At 36.5% G+C, this 19890-nt stretch overlaps 1 protein-coding gene across 2 annotated transcripts in view; it reads left to right on the forward strand.

Moving 5' to 3' along the window:
- Positions 1 to 19890, forward strand: part of TMEM232 (transmembrane protein 232) — a 122997-nt gene that overhangs the window by 62933 nt on the left and 40174 nt on the right. For both annotated transcript variants that reach the window (XM_026719801.2, XM_087926973.1), the window contains one exon: positions 289 to 467. In XM_026719801.2, coding sequence (XP_026575586.1) covers positions 289 to 467 — 179 coding nt within the window. The remainder of the gene's footprint in view (positions 1 to 288; positions 468 to 19890) is intronic.

Here is a 19890-nt window from a genome sequence, read left to right on the forward strand (position 1 = left end):
AGAAAGATAGTTGCTAGGATGCTAGTATTCTATACCAAAGCCTCAGTGCATAGAGAAATGCCTTTTAAAAGCAATAACAACTAATTTAATTACTTACATGGTAAAATGCTTTCCATAATTGTTTAAAGGATCTTGGCATGTCTAAATTTGGCCTGAGCTTGCAGAGGAGTCAGCTGTCTGCTTTTAAAGCAGAATTCTAGACTATGTGGATTTTTTGATCTGATCAGAAAAACATTTCTCATGTTTTGAGCAGTCATGTTATGGCACTCTGGTCTACCCTTATTTCAGATAACGATCCCTTCTGGGTTATACGTTATGGTGTGATCTACAATCTTGTTATCCTGCGTAGTGAACTATTGGGAGATGTGAATCGAGAAGGATTAAGAAATGCTGTCTGGCGAACTTTACAAAAACAAAAGGGTGCTGAAAAGGATAGTCGAGTCCTGGATGCAGCAAAAGTAGCAGAGGTAAGCTTGAAAATATAATAGATGATTTAAATCATTGTCCAAATAATGTTATAACTTCAACAGCTTTTTGTCTCCTACTTTCCCTACCACAACAATCCTGTGAATTGAGTTAGGCTGAGAAGAGGAATCTGGCCCAAAATCACCCAACTGGCTTTCATGTCTAAGGGAGGCCGAGAACTCCCAGTGTCCTTGTTTCTAGATCAGGGGTGTCAAACTTGCAGCATCACATTCATGTCACGTGACTACTCATGACATTTCCCCCCTTCACTAAAGCGGGCATGGGCATGGCCAGCGTGTGATGCATCTGACCCTCAGGCTGCAAGTTTGACACCCCTGTTCTAGATCAACACCTTAACCGCTACACCAAATGCAACTGGTATTCCTTCATATCTCAGCAGCTTTTAAGGCTGTACATTTATTTATTTCACAGCTTTTGTATCTCACCCCAATCTGTAGAGTCTCAAAAGAATACAACAGAGCAAAAATATTTGATTTCTTTTCCTAAACAAAGCTTTCACTTATTTCTATTAAATGTTTTTCTGTTTTTTTCAGCCAATGTCCCTTCTTTTTCAATTTTGTATTTGTTTTTTTGAGAATATAACTAAGATTGATTTCTTGCTTTGCTTTTCATTGGAATAGGATTTAGCTATACAAATAGCCCCTACTATAACAAGGTGAAAGTGAGAGAGTATAGGGAAATGTTTTAGCCGTAATCCTGTTTTCTAAAATTTCTAGATCAACTGCTATGAAAATCAAAAGTCTTCACCTTTTGTTTAGGCTATGTTTCCTTCTGTGAGATAGCCATATCACTTTCCATAATTACATATCTCTCACTCCTGACCCCCAGTATAATTCCTGTGTCCTATAGTTTCAGGAAAGCATAGATGGTTTTCAACCTGCTCACAAACCATCAAAGCTTATAGCACAAATGATAAAATATTTAAATATTTTAGCAAATGGCAACACTTGACCAATCTTATCTGAACTTGGAAGCTAAACAGATTTGGATTTGGTGAATTTGGATTGGAGACCACCAGGATATAACAGGCTATAAACTAGATTGAGCATATTATATAGACATTCCTTGACTTATGACCGGGGTCGGATTCAGGCGGTTCAGTTTAAAAATATTTCAAAGTATAAAAAGAATGGGGAAGTATGTTACAGGCAAAATTATGCACACCTAGACTTGTTCCATGAGCCTTGTCAGTACTTTTTAGTCACTGGAACCAGCATTGCAATATTTAAAAATGGTTAAATTGTTTTGAACTGTTAAGTCACCTGGTGAGTGTGTGACCATATAATTTAAAATGTTATGCTGTTAGAAATATTAAATAACAGGCATGTGAGAAAAGGCAGGCATGATTGACCTACTATATATTCTTTTTTTTTTTGCTATCCACAAAAGATTATACACCTATGTTTTAAAGCTAGATCAGAGTAGTTAAGAAGAAAGAAGCAGAAATAAAGTATATGTTAGCATTTCACAAAAAGTCATGTAAAGATAATGTAATACTTATGTAAAGGTTGTGGAAGTAGCATATAATTTCCAAATAGGGCAATATTTCTCTCTCACAAGGATAAAAAGTGTATGTAATATATTTTGGCATTAAATGTCAGGCAGCTTGAAAGAATATGTGTTTCTCTTTGAAAGCAGACCTTATTTTTCATAGAGTTAAATGACATTGGAGAAATACAATTTATAATTCCAATAGATAAGGAAGATTAATTTGTTATAATCAGCCAACTTTAATTATACATTAACAATTCTGCCTGTTCTTATTATTTTAGGAAATTAGATAAGAAAGTCTGATTTATTATAACTGAAAGGGAAACACTTAGAATATTTAGATGTAGCTCTAGAGATCATAGAAAATTTGCCTGCTGATCACTCTAAGTATTCCTATATAAGCACCCTGGCTGTATTTCTGAATAAATGCAAATTATGAACCAAAATTCAGTTTATACAATGAAGGCTCATCTCTGAAAAAGAGGGGAACAGCTTATTTGGGTCAATGGGTCAATTAACCTTTAGCCAATTAAACTCTAGCAAGTTAAATTTAGAATAGAATAGAATAGAATAGAATAGAATTCTTTATTGGCCAAGTGTGATTTGACACACAAGGAATTTGTCTTGGTGCAAATGCTCTCAGATACATTCGTTAAGATCAAGAATCATCAGGTACAACACTTAATAATAGTCATAGGGTACAATAAGCAATCAAATCATACTAGGAAACAGTCAATATAAATCATAGGGATACAAGCGACAAAGCTACAGTCATACAGTCACAAGTGGGAGGGGATGGGTGATAAGGAGTGATGAGAAGATTAATAGTAATAGTAGTGCAGACTTTGTAAATAGTTGGACAGTGTTGAGGGAATTATTTGTTTAGCAGAGTGATGGCCTTCGGGAAGAAACTGTCCTTGTGTCTAGTTGTTCTGGTGTGCAGTGCTCTGTAGCATCATTTTGAGGGTAGGAGTTGAAACAGTTTATCTTTATTTAAAGACCCCTGCAGGATATGAGGGGTCTGTAAATATTTTCACAGCCCTCTTTTTGACTCGTGCAATATACAGATCCTCGATGGAAGGCAGGTTGGTAGTAATTGCTTTTTCTGCAGTCCTGATTATCCTCTGAAGTCTGTGTCTGTTCTGTTGGGTTGCAGAACCAAACCAGACAGTTATAGAGGTGCAGATGACAGACTCAATAATTTCTCTGTAGAACTGGATCAGCAGCTCCTTGGGCAGTTTGAGCTTTCTGAGTTGGCGCAAAAGAAGATTCTTTGTTGTGCTTTCTTGGTGATGTCTTTGATGTTAGGTGTCCATTTTAGGTCATGTGATATAGTAGAACCTAGAAATTTGAAGGTCTCTACTGTTGACATGGTGTTGCCTAGTATTGTAAGAGATGGTAGTATGGGAGGGTTTCTTCTAGAGTCTACCACCATTTCTATGGTTTTGAGTGTGTTCAGTTCCAGATTGTTCCGGTTACACCACGAAGCAAGTTGTACAACCTCCTGTCTATATGCGGATTTGTCGTTGTCTCAAATTATAAGCCTAGGGGAACTAGGAGTGTTTTCCTAATTCTCCAAAATTACTATTCTAACAAGAGTGGAAAGGAGAAGTGTTTTCTCTCTACTGGGCAATGCAATATGGGTGTCCTTTCATTGTATATGTATGCTAGAACTAATATAAAAAAATTCTTTTTAGGTTTTATTTAAGACTTGTCTGCCTAGAACGAACTAGAACAGTGTTTCTCAACCTCAGCTGCTCTAAGCTATGTGTTCACACAAGCAATGTCAACTCCCAGAATTTCCCAGCCAACAAACTGAAGTTGGTCCACACAGTTTAACGTTGCTGAAGTAGAGAAACATTGGCCTAGAAAATGTATTACTAGCATTCATAGAACATAGTTGAAAGGGGCTTTAATTCCATCCTAGTTAATACAGAACAGGTCTTGATTTTCTTTTTTGTGACACAGATAAAAATACTTGAGAACTTTCTCAAAAAAGTTGTCTTTTTTGAAGCTGACATATCACATTTCCTCTTTTTCACTTTATAAAGCTTCTTTTTCACTTTATAAAGCTTAACTTCAAGCTTCTGATTCATCTGTGTTGTACTCTTTTGGAGCACTTTCTTTGAATTTCTTTAAAATGTGATCCCCAGAATTACACATAGGACTTTGGATGCAGAATATAGTGGAATGACTGCATCCTGGGATTTGGAAAATATGATTCTATTGATACAGTTGTTGGAAGAAATATCCTTCTGGGTTTAGTTCCAAGTAGGGGAAAAGACACTGGAATCATAGAAGTTGCTTGGAAAGAAGGTTTATTGATGAACAGGATCACATGCCTTGGAGCTCCTGGGAGAAAAAGGGGAAAAGATGCTGAGAGTCCTTGGGTTTTATGCCCTCTCTGGGCTTTGAATTCAAGCTTGTCTTCTGATTGGTTATCAGACTCTCATGGGGCCATGCAGGGGTAACTTGGTAGGTTGTCTTTTGAGTGCCAGGCTTCATTGACTCTTGTTAGTTGATGATGTAATGAAAGGGCTAAGAGAGGAATGGGTGCTAACTTCCTACACAGTCTAGAATTGCATGGACTCTATGGTGAAATGTTACACTGCTGATTCATTCCATTCATTCAACCACAATTCTAAGATCTAGTTTCAAGCCATGTATCACTCACTATCTGATGCTTATGGGTTTTGATTTTTTTTCCTAATGAAAAGCTTTGCACTATTTTTTGTTATTATAAGAGTGCACTTATCTAATCAATCAAGCTAATTTTGAATTTGGTTTTATAGATTATTAGATATCATGCCCTCTTTTGTGTCATTGCAAATTTTAGAAGCATTCTATCCATTTCCTCATCCTAATGATTAATGAAAACATTAAAGAGAACTGATCCCTACTTGATACATCACTCTATTTAGATGAGGAACATGTTTTGAAATATAGCTTACAGAAGGTGTATGACTTCTTTTAATAAACAACATATCAAAGTTATACTTGTCTAGCTAGCTTATCAGAATCTGAAATGGGAATTTATCAGATGTTTTACTGAACCCAAGGTGTATTATACCTGTAGCATAATCAGAATCTCCTAAGGCAATTTGCCTGGCCAGAAGATGAAATACCATTATCCTGACAAAATCTGTTCTTCACAAATCCATTCTAACTTCTGGTAATCACAGCTTCGTTTTCAAGCCACTTGCAGGATGACAAATTTATGACCTGCTCTAGGATTTTCCAACTATCAGTGTCAAATTGACTGGTGACTCTTTCTTTTTCTCATTTTTGAAATAAGAACATTTATCCCCTTCCGATTATCTAGTATTTTGCCAAATATATCAGGACTTCCCATGGGCAATAGGTAGAGTTTAGGCTGGCTAGACTGTCAGCAGGTTCATTCATATCTTTATTTTTTGTATTTTTTTTTAAAGAACAGCCTATTTTCCCCCCAGTTGTAATCAGCAAACCAGTTCCATTTGGCGCTATGGTAGTTTGAATGGCTTATTTACATCACTTCCATAAGAGTATAGTGAAGCTACCTAAAAACAGAAGGGTAATTGCCCTTCTGAGATTGTTTAATGAAAAGAAACATTCATACTAGCTTAATAACTAATTTAGGAGCTCTCTAAAAATCAAACAGAACAAACAAAAAACAACCTTACAACTTAAAACCATTAGTGTGTGATCATTCAAAGTTGGAAGGCACTGAAAACAGTGACTAACAATGGATCCTTACACTTTGATCATTGTGATATATTTATTTTTATCTGAGTGTATAAATATAAAATATGAGACATGTAAGTAATTCTTAGTGTAAATGTGGAAAATCCTTCAGAAAGAAAGCTGTGGTGGCATGGCTAGAATGCAGCATTGTAGGCTACTTCTGATGACTGCCAACTGCCAGCAATTTGGCAGTTTGAGTCTCACCACTCAAGGTTGACTCAGCCTTCCAGCCTTCCAAGGTCAGCAAAATGAAGACCCAGATTGTTGGGGGCAATATGCTACCACTGTAAACTGCTTAGAGAGGACTGTAAAGCACTGCAAAGTGGGCTATAAAAGTCTAAGTGCTGTTACTAAGTTCTATTTTAACAATAGTAGTAGATATTAATCTTTATGACAAACATGAACATTAATATATTTGTTTCATTTAACTGTGAAAAACTTACATTGACAAACATAGGGCTTTGCATCTTGATCTGTTTCTAATTCTAGAGTATGAATTAGGAAAAAGCATTGCCCACCTATTATCTAACACACACACATATGTATACCTAAATGAATGAAATTTTTGAGAAAGTTACTATTAATCTTGGAAGAAGTACTAAGAGGAAGAGATCTTCTCAATGCTCCATGAAATTGCCATAATCAACCCATGCACATTACATATTAAAAGGTCTGACTGAAAGCAGCCTGAAAATTAGTTTAGGGTTTCAGCCTGTTATAAGTGTTGTGTTATTAATCTCAAATTCAGAAATGACAAATTAAGATTATTAATTATTGGGATAGAATGTCTATAAACACATCTTTCTCTGATTGTTAAATGCAGTCAGGACCACCAAGTCTGAAGAGACAATTCATTTTCAATTTCATTGTACACGTGTTGTGAATTGTCAATAAATGTTTGATTGATTGATTGACAAGGTTCATTGGACTGGGAAACAGTGTCCTCTGGCTGCCTGCCCATTATACTTATTGTCTCTTTGCCAGTATTCTTTTTTAAAACTTCCTTGCCATACACAGTCTCTTTTTGCCTTGGTAAGACCACACTTGGAATACTGTATCCAGTTTTGGTCGCCACGATGTAAAAAAGATGTTGAGACTCTAGAAAGAATGCACAGAACAACAAATATGATTAGGGGACTGGAAGATAAAACATATAAAGAATAGTTGCTGGAATTGGGTATGTCTAGTTTAATGAAAAGAAGCACTAGGAATGACATGATAGCAGTGTTCCAATATCTAAGGGGTTGCCACAAAGAAGTGGGAATCAACCTATGTATTCTTGAAAGCACCTGAAGGTAGGATAAGAAGCAATGGATGAAAACTAATCAAGGAGAGAACCAACCTTGAACTAAGGAGAAATTCTTTTACGTCCCAATGAACATCTTGAAACTTTTGCATAGACGTGTAACTGGATTGCTGATTGAGTTTTCTTAACTTTTTTGATTAGATTAGCTAAAATTCATGAATGATGTAAAATCTGAAAACATAATTTGTGAACCAAGGTCCTTTTGTGCAATCAGTTTATAGGAGAATAAGGGAGCAGTTATGACATTTCCTGTAAGGGATATAGACAGATATTTCTTAAATAAAATGTTCTCTTGTAGAAGTCTAATTTTCCCTGCAGTCACGACATGACATTTGGAAAGGCCTTTTGTGAGCTAAGACAACATGGGTGCATTCAGTCTTTAATGAATCCTTTCCTCTCAGCATACTGGAAGACTTAATAAAGAAATATGATTTCTTATTGGTCAATTTACCTGATACATAAGCCAAAATCAGGTCGGTAAATCCTTTGACATCATGCAGTAAATGCTCTTAAATAAAAACATATGACTATAATTTATTTGCTAATTTTTCTAGTGGCTGTTTATCTTTTTTATAGTTTATTCTCTCTTAGAGTGCCTCAGAAACAAGATCATGGAGCCATAAGCATATATGAGATATAAAAAAATGGCTATTGTCATCATTTCTATGAGCTCCTCCTTGAGCACCTCTTCTCACGTTTGGAGCGATCCTTAGTGGATACACGAAACCCGTAGAGCTTCGTGTCAGTATAGAGGACCTCCGGGTTGCTGTTTGGGGGAAGGCAACTCCCCAGCAATGAAGGAAGAGCCTCTGAGACCAGCATGAATGAGCCAGCCGCCAGCAAATGGCGGCTCCAAAGTCCGGCCTGTCACTGAACTGATTAAGCGAAAAGTGACAGCCTGTAAGATCGGAGCAGAAAAGGGCGGAAGGACTATAAAAGTCGTGAGAGAGATCGATGTCTGATTCTCCCTGTTTCAATGTGAGTAACAGTTGTCGGAAGCTGGAGATAAGCGGCTAGAAAAGCAGTCCGAAAAGTATAAGGGCAAAGAGATCACAATCCTTAAGCAAATTCCAAGAAAAGTGAGGGCCATAAGGCAAGACTATAAATTTTTAGCCAATTATTTAAATAAAAAAGAAATCTCATTCAAATGGCTAATCCCAGAAGGGATGTTAATATCATGGAAGGGAAGAAAAAATAAAATAGATTCTATAGAACAAGCACAAGACTTCCTTGAACAGCTAACAACTACGGAGGATCAACACGCTAGGGAGGAAACCCAAAGGAACATGCAGGAAGACCGTAACCGCCACAGGAACAAAGAAGAAAGACCCACTTAAACCCAAGGGAAAGACAACCCACAACAGGAAAGAGAAGAAACAACTCTATATCAATCACAAGAAGAGAGCCATATAGTTACAAGACAAAAAGTGAAGCAGATTTAGGTAAATGGAGGAAGGAAGGAAACTTCTTTCCATCAATATAAATGGTCTAAACTCAAGATCTAAAAGGAAAAGGATTCTAACCAAACTATTAAACAAAATGTTGATATAATTTGCTTACAAGAAACACACATTAGGAAAAATGAGGAAAGATTTTTAGATTGTCCGAAACTTGGAAAACTATTCACAGCACCAGCAGATAAGCACAAAAAGAAAGGTAATGCAATATATGTGAGAGATGACTTAAAAGCGGAGCTAATCTGGGTGGACCCTGAAGGAAGAACTCTGGTTGTACAAATTTTGATTAATTGTATTACATTTCTACTGGTAGTAATCTATGCCCCAAATGATGAACAAGATAAATTTTTCAAACATCTCCACCAAAAAAATAATAGGCTTTGAAAAAGGTAATATTGGCTTGATTGGCGATTTTAACTCTTGCTGACTATCGAAAAGATCGTAGTAATACGAGTAAGAATAAAAAAGGAAAAAGAGAATTTTTGAAGCCATGTAAGGATATGATGAATGAACTGAATCTAGTAGATATCTGGAGAAAATTAAACCCAGAAGAAGAACAGTTTACTTATTATTCTAACCCACATAAAATCTGGACAAGAATAGATATGGCTTGGATGAATGGTGAATTAGTAAATGAAGTCAAAGATAGCAAAATCTTACCAAATGATTGGGCCAACTACAACCCAATTCAAATAATTTGGAGAGGTAGAAGAAAACCAAAGAAAAGATGGACACTTAAGACCTATTTAATAAAAGAAGAAGAATACACTAACAAATTGAAAGAACTCATTTTTTTAAAGGAAAACAATAATGAAACAACTTCAAAACAAAATATATGGGACACAATGAAGACAATTATAAGAGGAACAACAATTTCTTACAATGCTATGAGAACTAAAAGAAAGTATGCCCAACAAAGTAACCTACAACAAGAAATTAAAGATTTAGAAACCCAACTACAAAAGAACCCCAAAAACTAAAAAATAAAAAACCAGTTAATAACAACTAAACACAAACTGAATCTACTTGAACAAGAAAAATTGGAGATAAGTCTGAAAATGACCAAATAAATTTATTTTGAGCATGCAAACAAGCCAGGGAGATGGTTAGCCCACAAACTTAAAAAAGCGAAAGAAAAAAGACTGATACACCAATTAATGGATGAGAGGGCAATTTGCAAGATGAGATAGAGAAGAAAAAAGAGATCACCCATAAATACTTTGGAAAATTATATAAAAAGGAAGAAGTCAATGAGGATAAAATAAGGAAATACCCAGAGGAAGCGAATGATAAAGCAATTGGAGAGGAAGAGATAGAACTATTAAACAAAAATATTACATGGTCCGAATTGAAGTCAGCAATAGAGAAGCAAAGTAACAATAAATCACCAGGACCAGATGGGATACCTGTAGAACTTTATAAAACAATCATAGAACAAATTGGACCACTGATGTTGGAAGTATTTAACAAGGTACTCTTAGAAGCTAGGATGCCGGACTCGTGGAGAGAAGCCTTAATTTCGCTGATCCCGAAGGAGGATCTAGACCATAGATATATCAATAATTACAGACCGATTTTGCTCCTGAATGCAGATTACAAACTATTCTCTTCCATTATAGCTAATAGATTAAAACCGGTTTTAAACACACATATCCATGAAGACCAAAATGGATTTCTCCCATTTCGACAAATTAAGAATAATTTAAGAACAGTGATAGACATTTCAGAATTCTATGAAGCCCATCCAGAAAAACAGTTTGCATTTATGTTTTTGGACGTTGAAAAAGCATTTGACAATTTAACTGGCATTTCTTAATACAAAAAATATACAACATGAACCTTGGCACCAGATTCGAAAACATCATAACTATAATTTACAACACCCAACAGGTAAATATTCTAATAAATGGGGAACAAACCGGCCCAATGAAAATAGAAAAAGGGGTTAGACAGGGTTGCCCTCTCTCTCCTCTGCTTTTCATATTCGCCCTAGAATCACTTTTGACATGCATTAAGCAAAATTCGAGAATTAGAGGACTGAGGATTAAATCAGAAGTGTATAAAGTACAAGCTTTCGCTGATGATATGGTTTTCTTTGTGGAGGAACCTATAGAAAAAGGACATAACCTATTAGAAGAACTAGAATGATTTGGAGAAGTCGCAGGACTCAAAATTAATAGGAAAAAAAATGAAACTAATGACTAAAAACTTAACAGGAGACCAGAATAAAGAGCTAGAGGTATTGATGGGAATACAGGTGACAAAAAAAAATTAAATACCTAGGAATTTGGCTAACTCCACAAAGCAAATCAATAAAAGAAAATAATTATGACAAACTACTCCAACAAACTAAGAAAGATTTAGATTCCTGGAGTAAATTACAGCTTTCCTTATTGGGCGGGATTGCTTTGATCAAGATGAATATACTTCCAAAAATTTTATATTTATTCCAGACAATCCCAATTAAATTAAATAATTTTTTTTAATAGAATTAAACAAGATAATGCTAAAATTTATTTGGCAGGGAAAAAAAGCTAGGATCAACATAAAAGCCTTACAAGATTTGAAAAGCAGAGGAGGGCTAGCCCTTCCAAACTGGGAAATATATCATACGGCAGCCACTTTACTATGGATAAAGGAATGGGTGAATCTAACTAACAAAAGAACACTAATACTAGAAGGCCATGATATGCAGAAAGGATGGCACACCTTCCTGTGGGAAGCTGGGAAACCCAGGCAATCATATTTCCATAGGCACCTTATTAGGGACTCTCTACTAACTAATTGGAAAAAAGTACGTAAAAAACTCTATCTAAAAATACCGATTTGGCTATCTCCAATGGAAGCAATAGTACACCCTAATAATTTGGATATAACTAAAATGATTAAATACGAAAATTTATTAGACTCACAAGGAAAACTGAAAACATGACAAGAATTACAAGAGTGAGGATATACAATTGATCAGTGGGTGTACCTTCAAATTCACAGTAGATATAAACAAGACATTAAGGAATTTGGAATCTACAATAAATTGCAGACTTTAGACAAAATTTTATTAGGACCGAATTAAAAAAAAAATCTAAATTCTACAAACAACTATTGGAAACGGAACTAGAACAAGAGATTGTTAAAGGAAATATGATTGCTTGGAGCAGAAACGTGGGACGGAGTATCACCCTAGCAGAATGGGAAAGGATTTGGAATAGGAACATCAAGATCACGAAATCAGCAGCTTACAAAGAAAACTCATACAAAATGTTTTATAGATGGCACCTGTCCCCTTCGAGATTGGCGAAAATGCACCCCAACACGAGTCCCAAATGTTGGAAATGTCAAAACATAGAAGGTACCTTCTTCCATATGTGGTGGTCATGCAAGGAAACTCAGAAATATTGGCAAAAAATTAGATACTGGCTGGAGGAGATAACTAAGGAATAAATTGAGTACAAACCAGAGTCCTTCCTTTTAGGAATTTTTGACAAACAATTATCCAAAAGATCGAAGTATATTATAATTCATATCTTAACCACGGCCAGACTGGTGTTCGCCCAGTGCTGGAAACTACCTTCCACCCCCACTGAACAAATGATCATCCAGAAAATTCTAGAGTGCACTGAAATGGACAAACTAACCCAATCATTAAAAAATAAAGAATCCTCAACCTATTATAACAATTGGAATCCTTGGTATAATTGGCTAAATCAAAGATAGACCACTTCGAGAAAATTTTTAGCCAAGGGCTACCTAAATAGAGACAATGAAAAGTACCACTGATGATACACTTGAAGAAGAAAGGATCTTACAGACAGTCCCAAAAAGTATGGTTTTATTTTAACTGTTTTCCCCATTCTATCCCCCCCACCTTACCCTCCCCTCTCCCATTCTCTTTCCTTTCTTTCTTTCCTGGCCTCTACCATGGCCTGTTTTTTTTCTCCTGTATATAATTTGTAAATGTGTTGTTTTTAATGGTAAAATTAACAAAGTTTTTTTTAAAAAAAAGAAAAGAAAATGACTTCGAGATAATCTTTAAAGCAAACTCAGATTTGTATAAGCTGATAATTCATAAAGATGTAGTAACATAGAAGCTCCATCTACCCTATTTAATACCATTCTACTCTAATGTTGTGAAACCATAAATAGCATCACCTTATTATATAGAGTAGAATAATTCTGAATACCACAGAACTAAAACCACTAAGTAGTATAGCAATAAGTTCTGAAAAGGAATAGTATGTGCTCCAGAGCCACTCATTTGGAAAAAAAAACAGGGATGTAATAAGCTGGAGTTTCCCACGTCTTCTTTTACCCACGATCTAACACTGGCAACGAGGATGGGATCTTAAGACGAGATGGGAGCAGCGAGCATGTGACGACTGCAACTAGAATGACAAAGAGAATCAGAACAATGGTCGGATCCAACACACCACCCACACTGTTCGAGCTCACTACAGAGGACTGGGAATCATACGTCGACCGATTCCATATGTTCCTAGAGGGAAGTGACCTTCTGAACATTTCCAAACAGAGGAAGTGAGTGGTTTTCCTCATACATTGCGGGCTCGCAGGGTTCAAAATGGCCAAAGCACTATCGGCGCCCAGCGATGTAAAGATGATGGCCTGTCCTGACTTGGAAAGAATCCTGGGGGCATGCTCCATCCCCCGCATCCTGTTTGATAAAGAGACACGAGTTCTACCACAGGGACCAGAAAGAAGGGGAGAGCAACAGCGATTTCGTTGCAAACCTACGGGACATCACCGGGGCTTGTGAATTCCTCACGTGGAGGAAGCGATGAGGGATTGTGTAGTCCTGGGGCTCAGAGACTTAACATTGCATAGCTGCCTCCTGATCAAACCCAAAATAACCCTGAAGGAGGCCATCGAAGAAGCATCAGCTGTGGAAGCATCCCAGAAATCTGCCGCCTCCATGAGGAAAATGAACAGGGTACCACAGCCACCGCCGAAAGAAGCCACTGCCATCCACCACAAGGACATCGAGTCTGAGTCAGAAACAGATGATGACAAAGAAGTGAATCAACTCCGCTTGGAACAAAGCCAAAGAAACCGAGAGAGGAAAATAAAAGACAAGGGTTAGAAGGGGTGGTGCCTTACTTCAACGATGTCCTTATATCAGCAAAGGACAAAGGACAATTGCAAGAGCGCCTAAGGGAAGTGCTGAACGGAAGTGGGTCTAAAAGTAAAAAAAGGAAAAATGCCAGCTAGCAGCAAACAAAGTAGAATTCCTGGGCTACCTGATAGATAGCAAAGTAATCCACCCCATGGAAAGCAAAATTAAAGCACTCAAAGAAGACCCCAGGCCAACAAACAAAACAGACTTACAAGCCTTCTTGGGACTAATTAACTTTTACAATATATTTTTTACCGCAGAAGGCGACAGTTGCGGAGCCATTACACAAACTGCTTGACAAGAAGGCAGCCTGGGCCTCGGGGCAAAAGGAAGAAGCAGCATTCTAAGGCATCAAAAACATCATTACATCAGACCACATACTAATCCAATACAGCGAAATGTTACCCCTGATACTAACAGGTGACGCATCACCATTTGGGATCAGCGCAATAATCAGCCACATACTGCCAAATGGAAAAGAAGCCCCCATAGCTTCTATTCAAAGACGTTGTCCAAGCCAGAACGAAATTATAGACAGATTGACAAAGAGGCTCTAGCAGCAGTAACCGGAATCAAGCGATTACCCTGGTCACCGATCACAAGCTGCTACTTGGGATCATCGCAGGTAACAGGGCCACCCTGAACATCCTGTCACTTAGGACGACGCGTTGGACAGTGATAAAAAACTCCAGGCTCGAGAAAATATTGGAAGATGGCCATCTGAGATAGTGGGATAAATAAGGTTTATTCTTCATGATAGAAACTGGCCTTTGGTCACTTTCTCAATTAAAAAATAATGGAAAAAACATGTTACTGAGAGGGATTTAGCTTTTTCTTTTTAAATACCAGGACAATCCTTTGAACAAGCATAAATCTCTACTTGCCTGAATCCAGCTACATGAGGGAATGAGTCAAGATTATCTATGAGCTAATTCTAGCTGCACTACTCACAGAGAAATGAAGGTTAGCAAATAATAAAAATAATAAATACAGTAGTGCTCTGTTAAAAATTATGCTTTTCCCCAAAGAATAATCCAGTATATTGGATCAAATGCAAATGCACAAATCTTATCACAACTAAATATATTGCATTTTCTAAATTTTAATCATTTTTATGGACAGACTCTTATTGCTGCCATAATATTTTGCACAATTGGAAAGCTGTGGCTGGTGCAGCATGTACTGGGAACACATTATGCTAGATATTTAAGGCTTTATTTGGTTTCTTATAATGTGCCATGTCTCTTGAAGATGCTGGATTTCTTTCCTTAAACTGGCTTATAAAACTCAAAAATATTATATAAGGACTATTTTTACTATTCTTCCTCCGTATTCCACTACAATTGTTAAGATCATCCCTACTTTTTTCTATAGATCTATAATTTCCAAATTGAGCTTGCTGTTCCAGTGCTGCAGCAAACTTGTAGAGCTACTGCAAGATATTTTTTAACTTTTTGAGGGAAAGATACAGCAGTATTTGACACTTGTAGATACCATGTGAACTACTAACTTGAGATAGTTCACAAAGCTGACCTATAGACACCAGCAAAAATAGAACAATAAAAATTGATAAAGTTTGAGAACCTCTGCTACAGATTATTTAGATCTGAATAATAGCATTTATTATATGTAACAGTATTTTAAACTATGCTTCATCCTAGGAAAGACCAATTTGATATTTGACATAAAAATTAAAATATGTCAGAAATCTGTTTTTAATGTTTTATTCATAATTTTAGCAAATGTTAATTCTCAGGTTTTGGTTTTGAACTGATTAGAGATGCTATACCTATATATGAAGTGGAATAAGGACTAAAGTAATCTATGGTGGGATTGCCAGGAAACTGCAATTTTGAATAGGGTTGTCTGACTTCCTTGCTAGAAGTTAATGATGGACTGATACATTGAGCTGGCTCTCTCCAACCTAAGAGCAGACCTAATCTTTTGGGGATGGCCTATGCAGCTCATGGAACCTAGATAAATGTCACACTTATGTGGAGAGGTTCAAAAACATTGAATTTTTGAAAGAAAAAAAAGTTATTTTCCTGCAATCAGTAAGAATTGAGCTTGACTGGAAGGAGATTTTAACTTTATTTTTGAAAATGAAGATGCTGAATGTTACAGTGCAGCAAATATTATTTATTAAGCTATTTTCTTAGGATCTCTTCCCATTTTTAAAAATGATGGAGGATGCCCCAAAACATTTTGTTTGTATGGGTTACATTTATTTACCTTATTAAAAATAAAAATTGACACATTTTCTTCCACTACCACTTCTCAAAATTGCTTGATAGGATTTTAATACACAGTTATTTTTCAATGGACTCCAGTGATTGTTGGACCATACTTTGTAAAACACTGCTATAATGGATAGGCAAATTCTGAAGTGTATAGACCTGGGAAAACTAATGTATTGCATGGGGTAGGCTAACAAAAAAAAATTGTATTCTCTTTGACCCATACACTATTCTTTATGATGTTCAATGTTAATATTTGTTTTCTTCTTAAAGATGTCAGAAAATTATACCTTGATTTTTTGGTGATTTGGGCCTAGCAAGCCACCCTGGAGCCTCAGGGGAGCCAAAATGGGGTGCGGGAGGGCTGTACCATACTCCCTGCACTCCATTTTGTGCCTAGAAAGCCTCCCTGGAGCCTCAGAGCCCAAACAAGATGTGGGAGGCTGCACCGCCCCCATGCCCCGTTTTGGGCCTAGGAGGCCTCCCTGCACTTACCTGGCAGCCAGAACCATGTGTGTGGGGACTCCTGGGAGGGGTGGGTGGGGCAGGGTGGGGCGGGATCAGCTGGTTTTCAGAACTACCAGTTCACCAATCTGGATGTAAAATTAACATCTGGTTCATGTGAACCAGCCCAAACCTGCTGAATTCCATCCCTGCGCTTAGGATTGTGGCTTATTGATTTTTGAATATATATTGGGAGGGTGAGTGGGAAGCAAGGAACATTACTGTGTATTTTGAACTAAGTCACAATAGTTTAAGTTAGTAATGATTCCTGGGAAACTTGGAATAAGAACTTGGCTTTTGTGAGCAGTCCTAAAGCATTTGGTGGTACACTGAAGAAGAATCATGTCTAAGTGCTTTCTGCCATCTGCCTCACAACACACAAAAACACTGACAGAAAGTGGTTTTTTCTCCCCCAAAAGATCTCTCACTTCTTATCTGTGACAGTTCTTTTTTGACCTTCTCTTTCTGGTTATTATAGGCAGACTCCTTTCTAACTAAATCCTTTTACTTTTATTCCCTTGCCTATTTCTCATTTCTCTCTCTTTCTCTCTTGGTGTGGTCACTGCTGAATTTTGCTGAATTGAACACAAAAGAACAAAAGCTATAATAAATACTGGTGGAAAATGAGCTCATCTCAAGGTTTTTTTTTCTCCCCCCCCAAGTGATTTTTCTATAATTTGAGAGTGTTCAAGAAATCCTATCATTATAGAATAATATGCAATGGCAGATGCTGCTTCCCTCAGTCACAGCTTTGATGCTGATAGTACTGTATGTCTTTTTCATCCTTGGATTCACTCTTGGGGGTTACCCCATGCTACAGTGGAGTTTATTTTGGCCACAGAGCAGACAGCAGAAGCATTCTGGCCTGGTTTCTTTCCATAAGGAATGTCTCTAGTTGCCATGTTTTTGTCTACTTCTCTAGAACACCATCTGTGAATTTTCTGTTGTTACAGTAATTCTATCTATTTTCTTTGTGCAGAAATGATGCCATGCTCTCATTGATTGGAGCCTTATTTGTGGCTATAAGCTTCATTCTCTCTAATGTTAGAATACCATATGCCAGTCTTTAGAGTTGGTATTCAAAGGCCTTGGCTATCTAAGTTAAAATGTGAAGAACCATTAGAAAAGAGTTAAACGAAGTGCATTTTTCTCTTTCTGGGGGAACTCTTTCATATGGGTGTTGTCCAGTTATTGTCACTTATAGCGTGGAAAAAATTCTGACTCTTAAATTATTTGGGAGATGGAACAGCATGACTGATTTCTCGTACACTGAGCCTTCTGGGAAAATGGAGCCATCTAGAGTTGATGCTGGGAGAATTGTCTCCTCTGTTCTGCCAAGTTAATGTCTCTAAATCTATAATTTCTCTCCCCAAAATACAGAGCCTAAATTCAGAGGAATTATAACTTAGATTTCTAGTTACAGAAATCATGTTGGATGTAGTCATATTTTCCTCAGTGATAACATATTGTTTGTGCCTGGAGCAGAGAAGTCAGCTGGATCCAAAGTAATAAACGAGGAACAATTGGACATTCATCACACCATAAACTGTTCAATAAGACAAGGGTTACTCTATAAAATATGATTTTACTTATTCTTTGTTTCTTATTCTGAAGAACAGAAATATGAATTAGCCACCAAAGACTGATTTGCTACTCTTATGTCTCATCACTTGTTTTCTTGTAAAACATTGTGTCAAATGTCATCTGGCAAAAGCTCTGTCAGTGGTATATATTTTATGATAGTTGTGCAACATGTAAGAATGCAGTCTGAAAATCTGAAACAAGACAACAGGAATGTGCCTGGGATTTAAATTATAGTTGGTTGAGTAAGGTTTTTTGATTCAAATGGAACATGATGTAGATTACAGACTTTCTCAAACTTTCTGGAAATAAATAAACTATTGTTGGCTATCCAGTTTGGAAGTACAAATAAGTACCAAGAATTATGAGCAGCTTATTTCTGTTTTTAGGCTAACCTCACAAACTTTGGGAAGAAAACAAAAGAGAGATAAAAGAGACAGTTTTTGTATTAGCAAACCTGAAGTGATTTTAAGTGTTCTACTACAAAGAGTAAACAGAAGACAAATCAAATAGGATTATCTAGTGCTAAGAGAATGTGGATTCCAGAAAATAGGTCTCTAATTAATACTCAGCATTTCCCTTATGCAAGATTTGTTGTTGAGTTGATTATCTTGCTATTGCTAACCCACCCTTCCCAAAATAATCCTTCTATATTTGGAAAGTATCGAAATCTGAAATAGTAGCATAACGTAACAGCATAATAATAAGCACGTTATACCCAAATAGAGATCTTTTATATTTAAAGATGCTTTTAAGTTTTTCTTTTTAAAAAACACTTCCTGTTCTATCTGTTTATTGTTATAAGGACTAAAAGGTTTAAAAGGAACCCTAGTTTACTCATAAAAGGGTTTTTATGTATTAGTATAGTTATCAGTTATTTCTAGCATTTTAAACTTGACTTGGAAGAAAGATCCATTCTCTTGTCAGAATAACAATGGAGCTGGTTAAAACACTGCATACACTTTGAAGTTAAAAGGTTTAGCTATTGCAACCTAACAGGATTTTGCCCAAAAAGTAAAAGGATCCTATTTAAAAATAAGGTCAATATCCTACAATAGTAAATAATATATAAGTAAATAGAACAAGAAGTAAACAGTATAAAATCGTAAATGGGTAAATAAAATAATTAAATCTCTATGGATTTTATTTAGAAATAATATGTCCAGAATACTACTATGAATCCAGACATGAAATAATTTTGACCATTTTTCACAATTACAACCTTTGTAAGGAGCTGCCCCAGCTGGTCCCTCAGAAAAGTAAGACTCTTGATTCCATTTGGTTGAATCAAAACTTTTAATGAGAGAATATGGTTATAGTAAAGTCAGGTGAAATCTGAAAAAACCTGCACAAAGTACAAAGCAATTCTTTCATCCCACAAACCCAATCTCCCTGACCAGTCCACTGGCAGCCAATGTGATGCCGCAAGGTTGTTTTGAGAACTCTAGGTGCTAGGCAGATAAAAATTCACTCTCAGGCATGATGGCCTTGAAACCAGGCTGGAACTGGCTGGGAGGGAGTTTGCTCCATCTCTGAAGACAATCCCCCTCCCTAATTCCCAGGCAACACATGAATTTCCTTCTCCTGGACTTCCCAAACATGAGCAAAGTGCAAATTCCATAGGAAAAATCTATGGCAGATTGAAATGAATCCCAATACAGAGTGTAATGGAAGACAAATTGATCACTCAGCAAATAAAAAATTTGCCACAAAAAATTTAAACTATTTTAGTGGCTATTTTGATGTTAATTTTAATACATTGTTAACCTTTTATATTCTATATATTTTTGTTTTGTTAACTACTTTTGTACTAATCAGAGCAAAAACAAAAAGAATAAATCAAATATGTGGATAAACATAGAAGCATAGCCAAATATTAAAATATGTGCTGCCAGCAACACATAGGATGAGAAATAAAGAATAGAATAGAATTCTTTATTGGCCAAGTGAGATTGGACACACAAAGAATTTGTCTTT

The sequence above is a fragment of the Pseudonaja textilis genome, chromosome 2 (genome assembly GCF_049901715.1).
Source record: "Pseudonaja textilis isolate UNSWEBS1 chromosome 2, rPseTex1.2, whole genome shotgun sequence".
Taxonomy (NCBI): domain Eukaryota; kingdom Metazoa; phylum Chordata; class Lepidosauria; order Squamata; family Elapidae; genus Pseudonaja; species Pseudonaja textilis.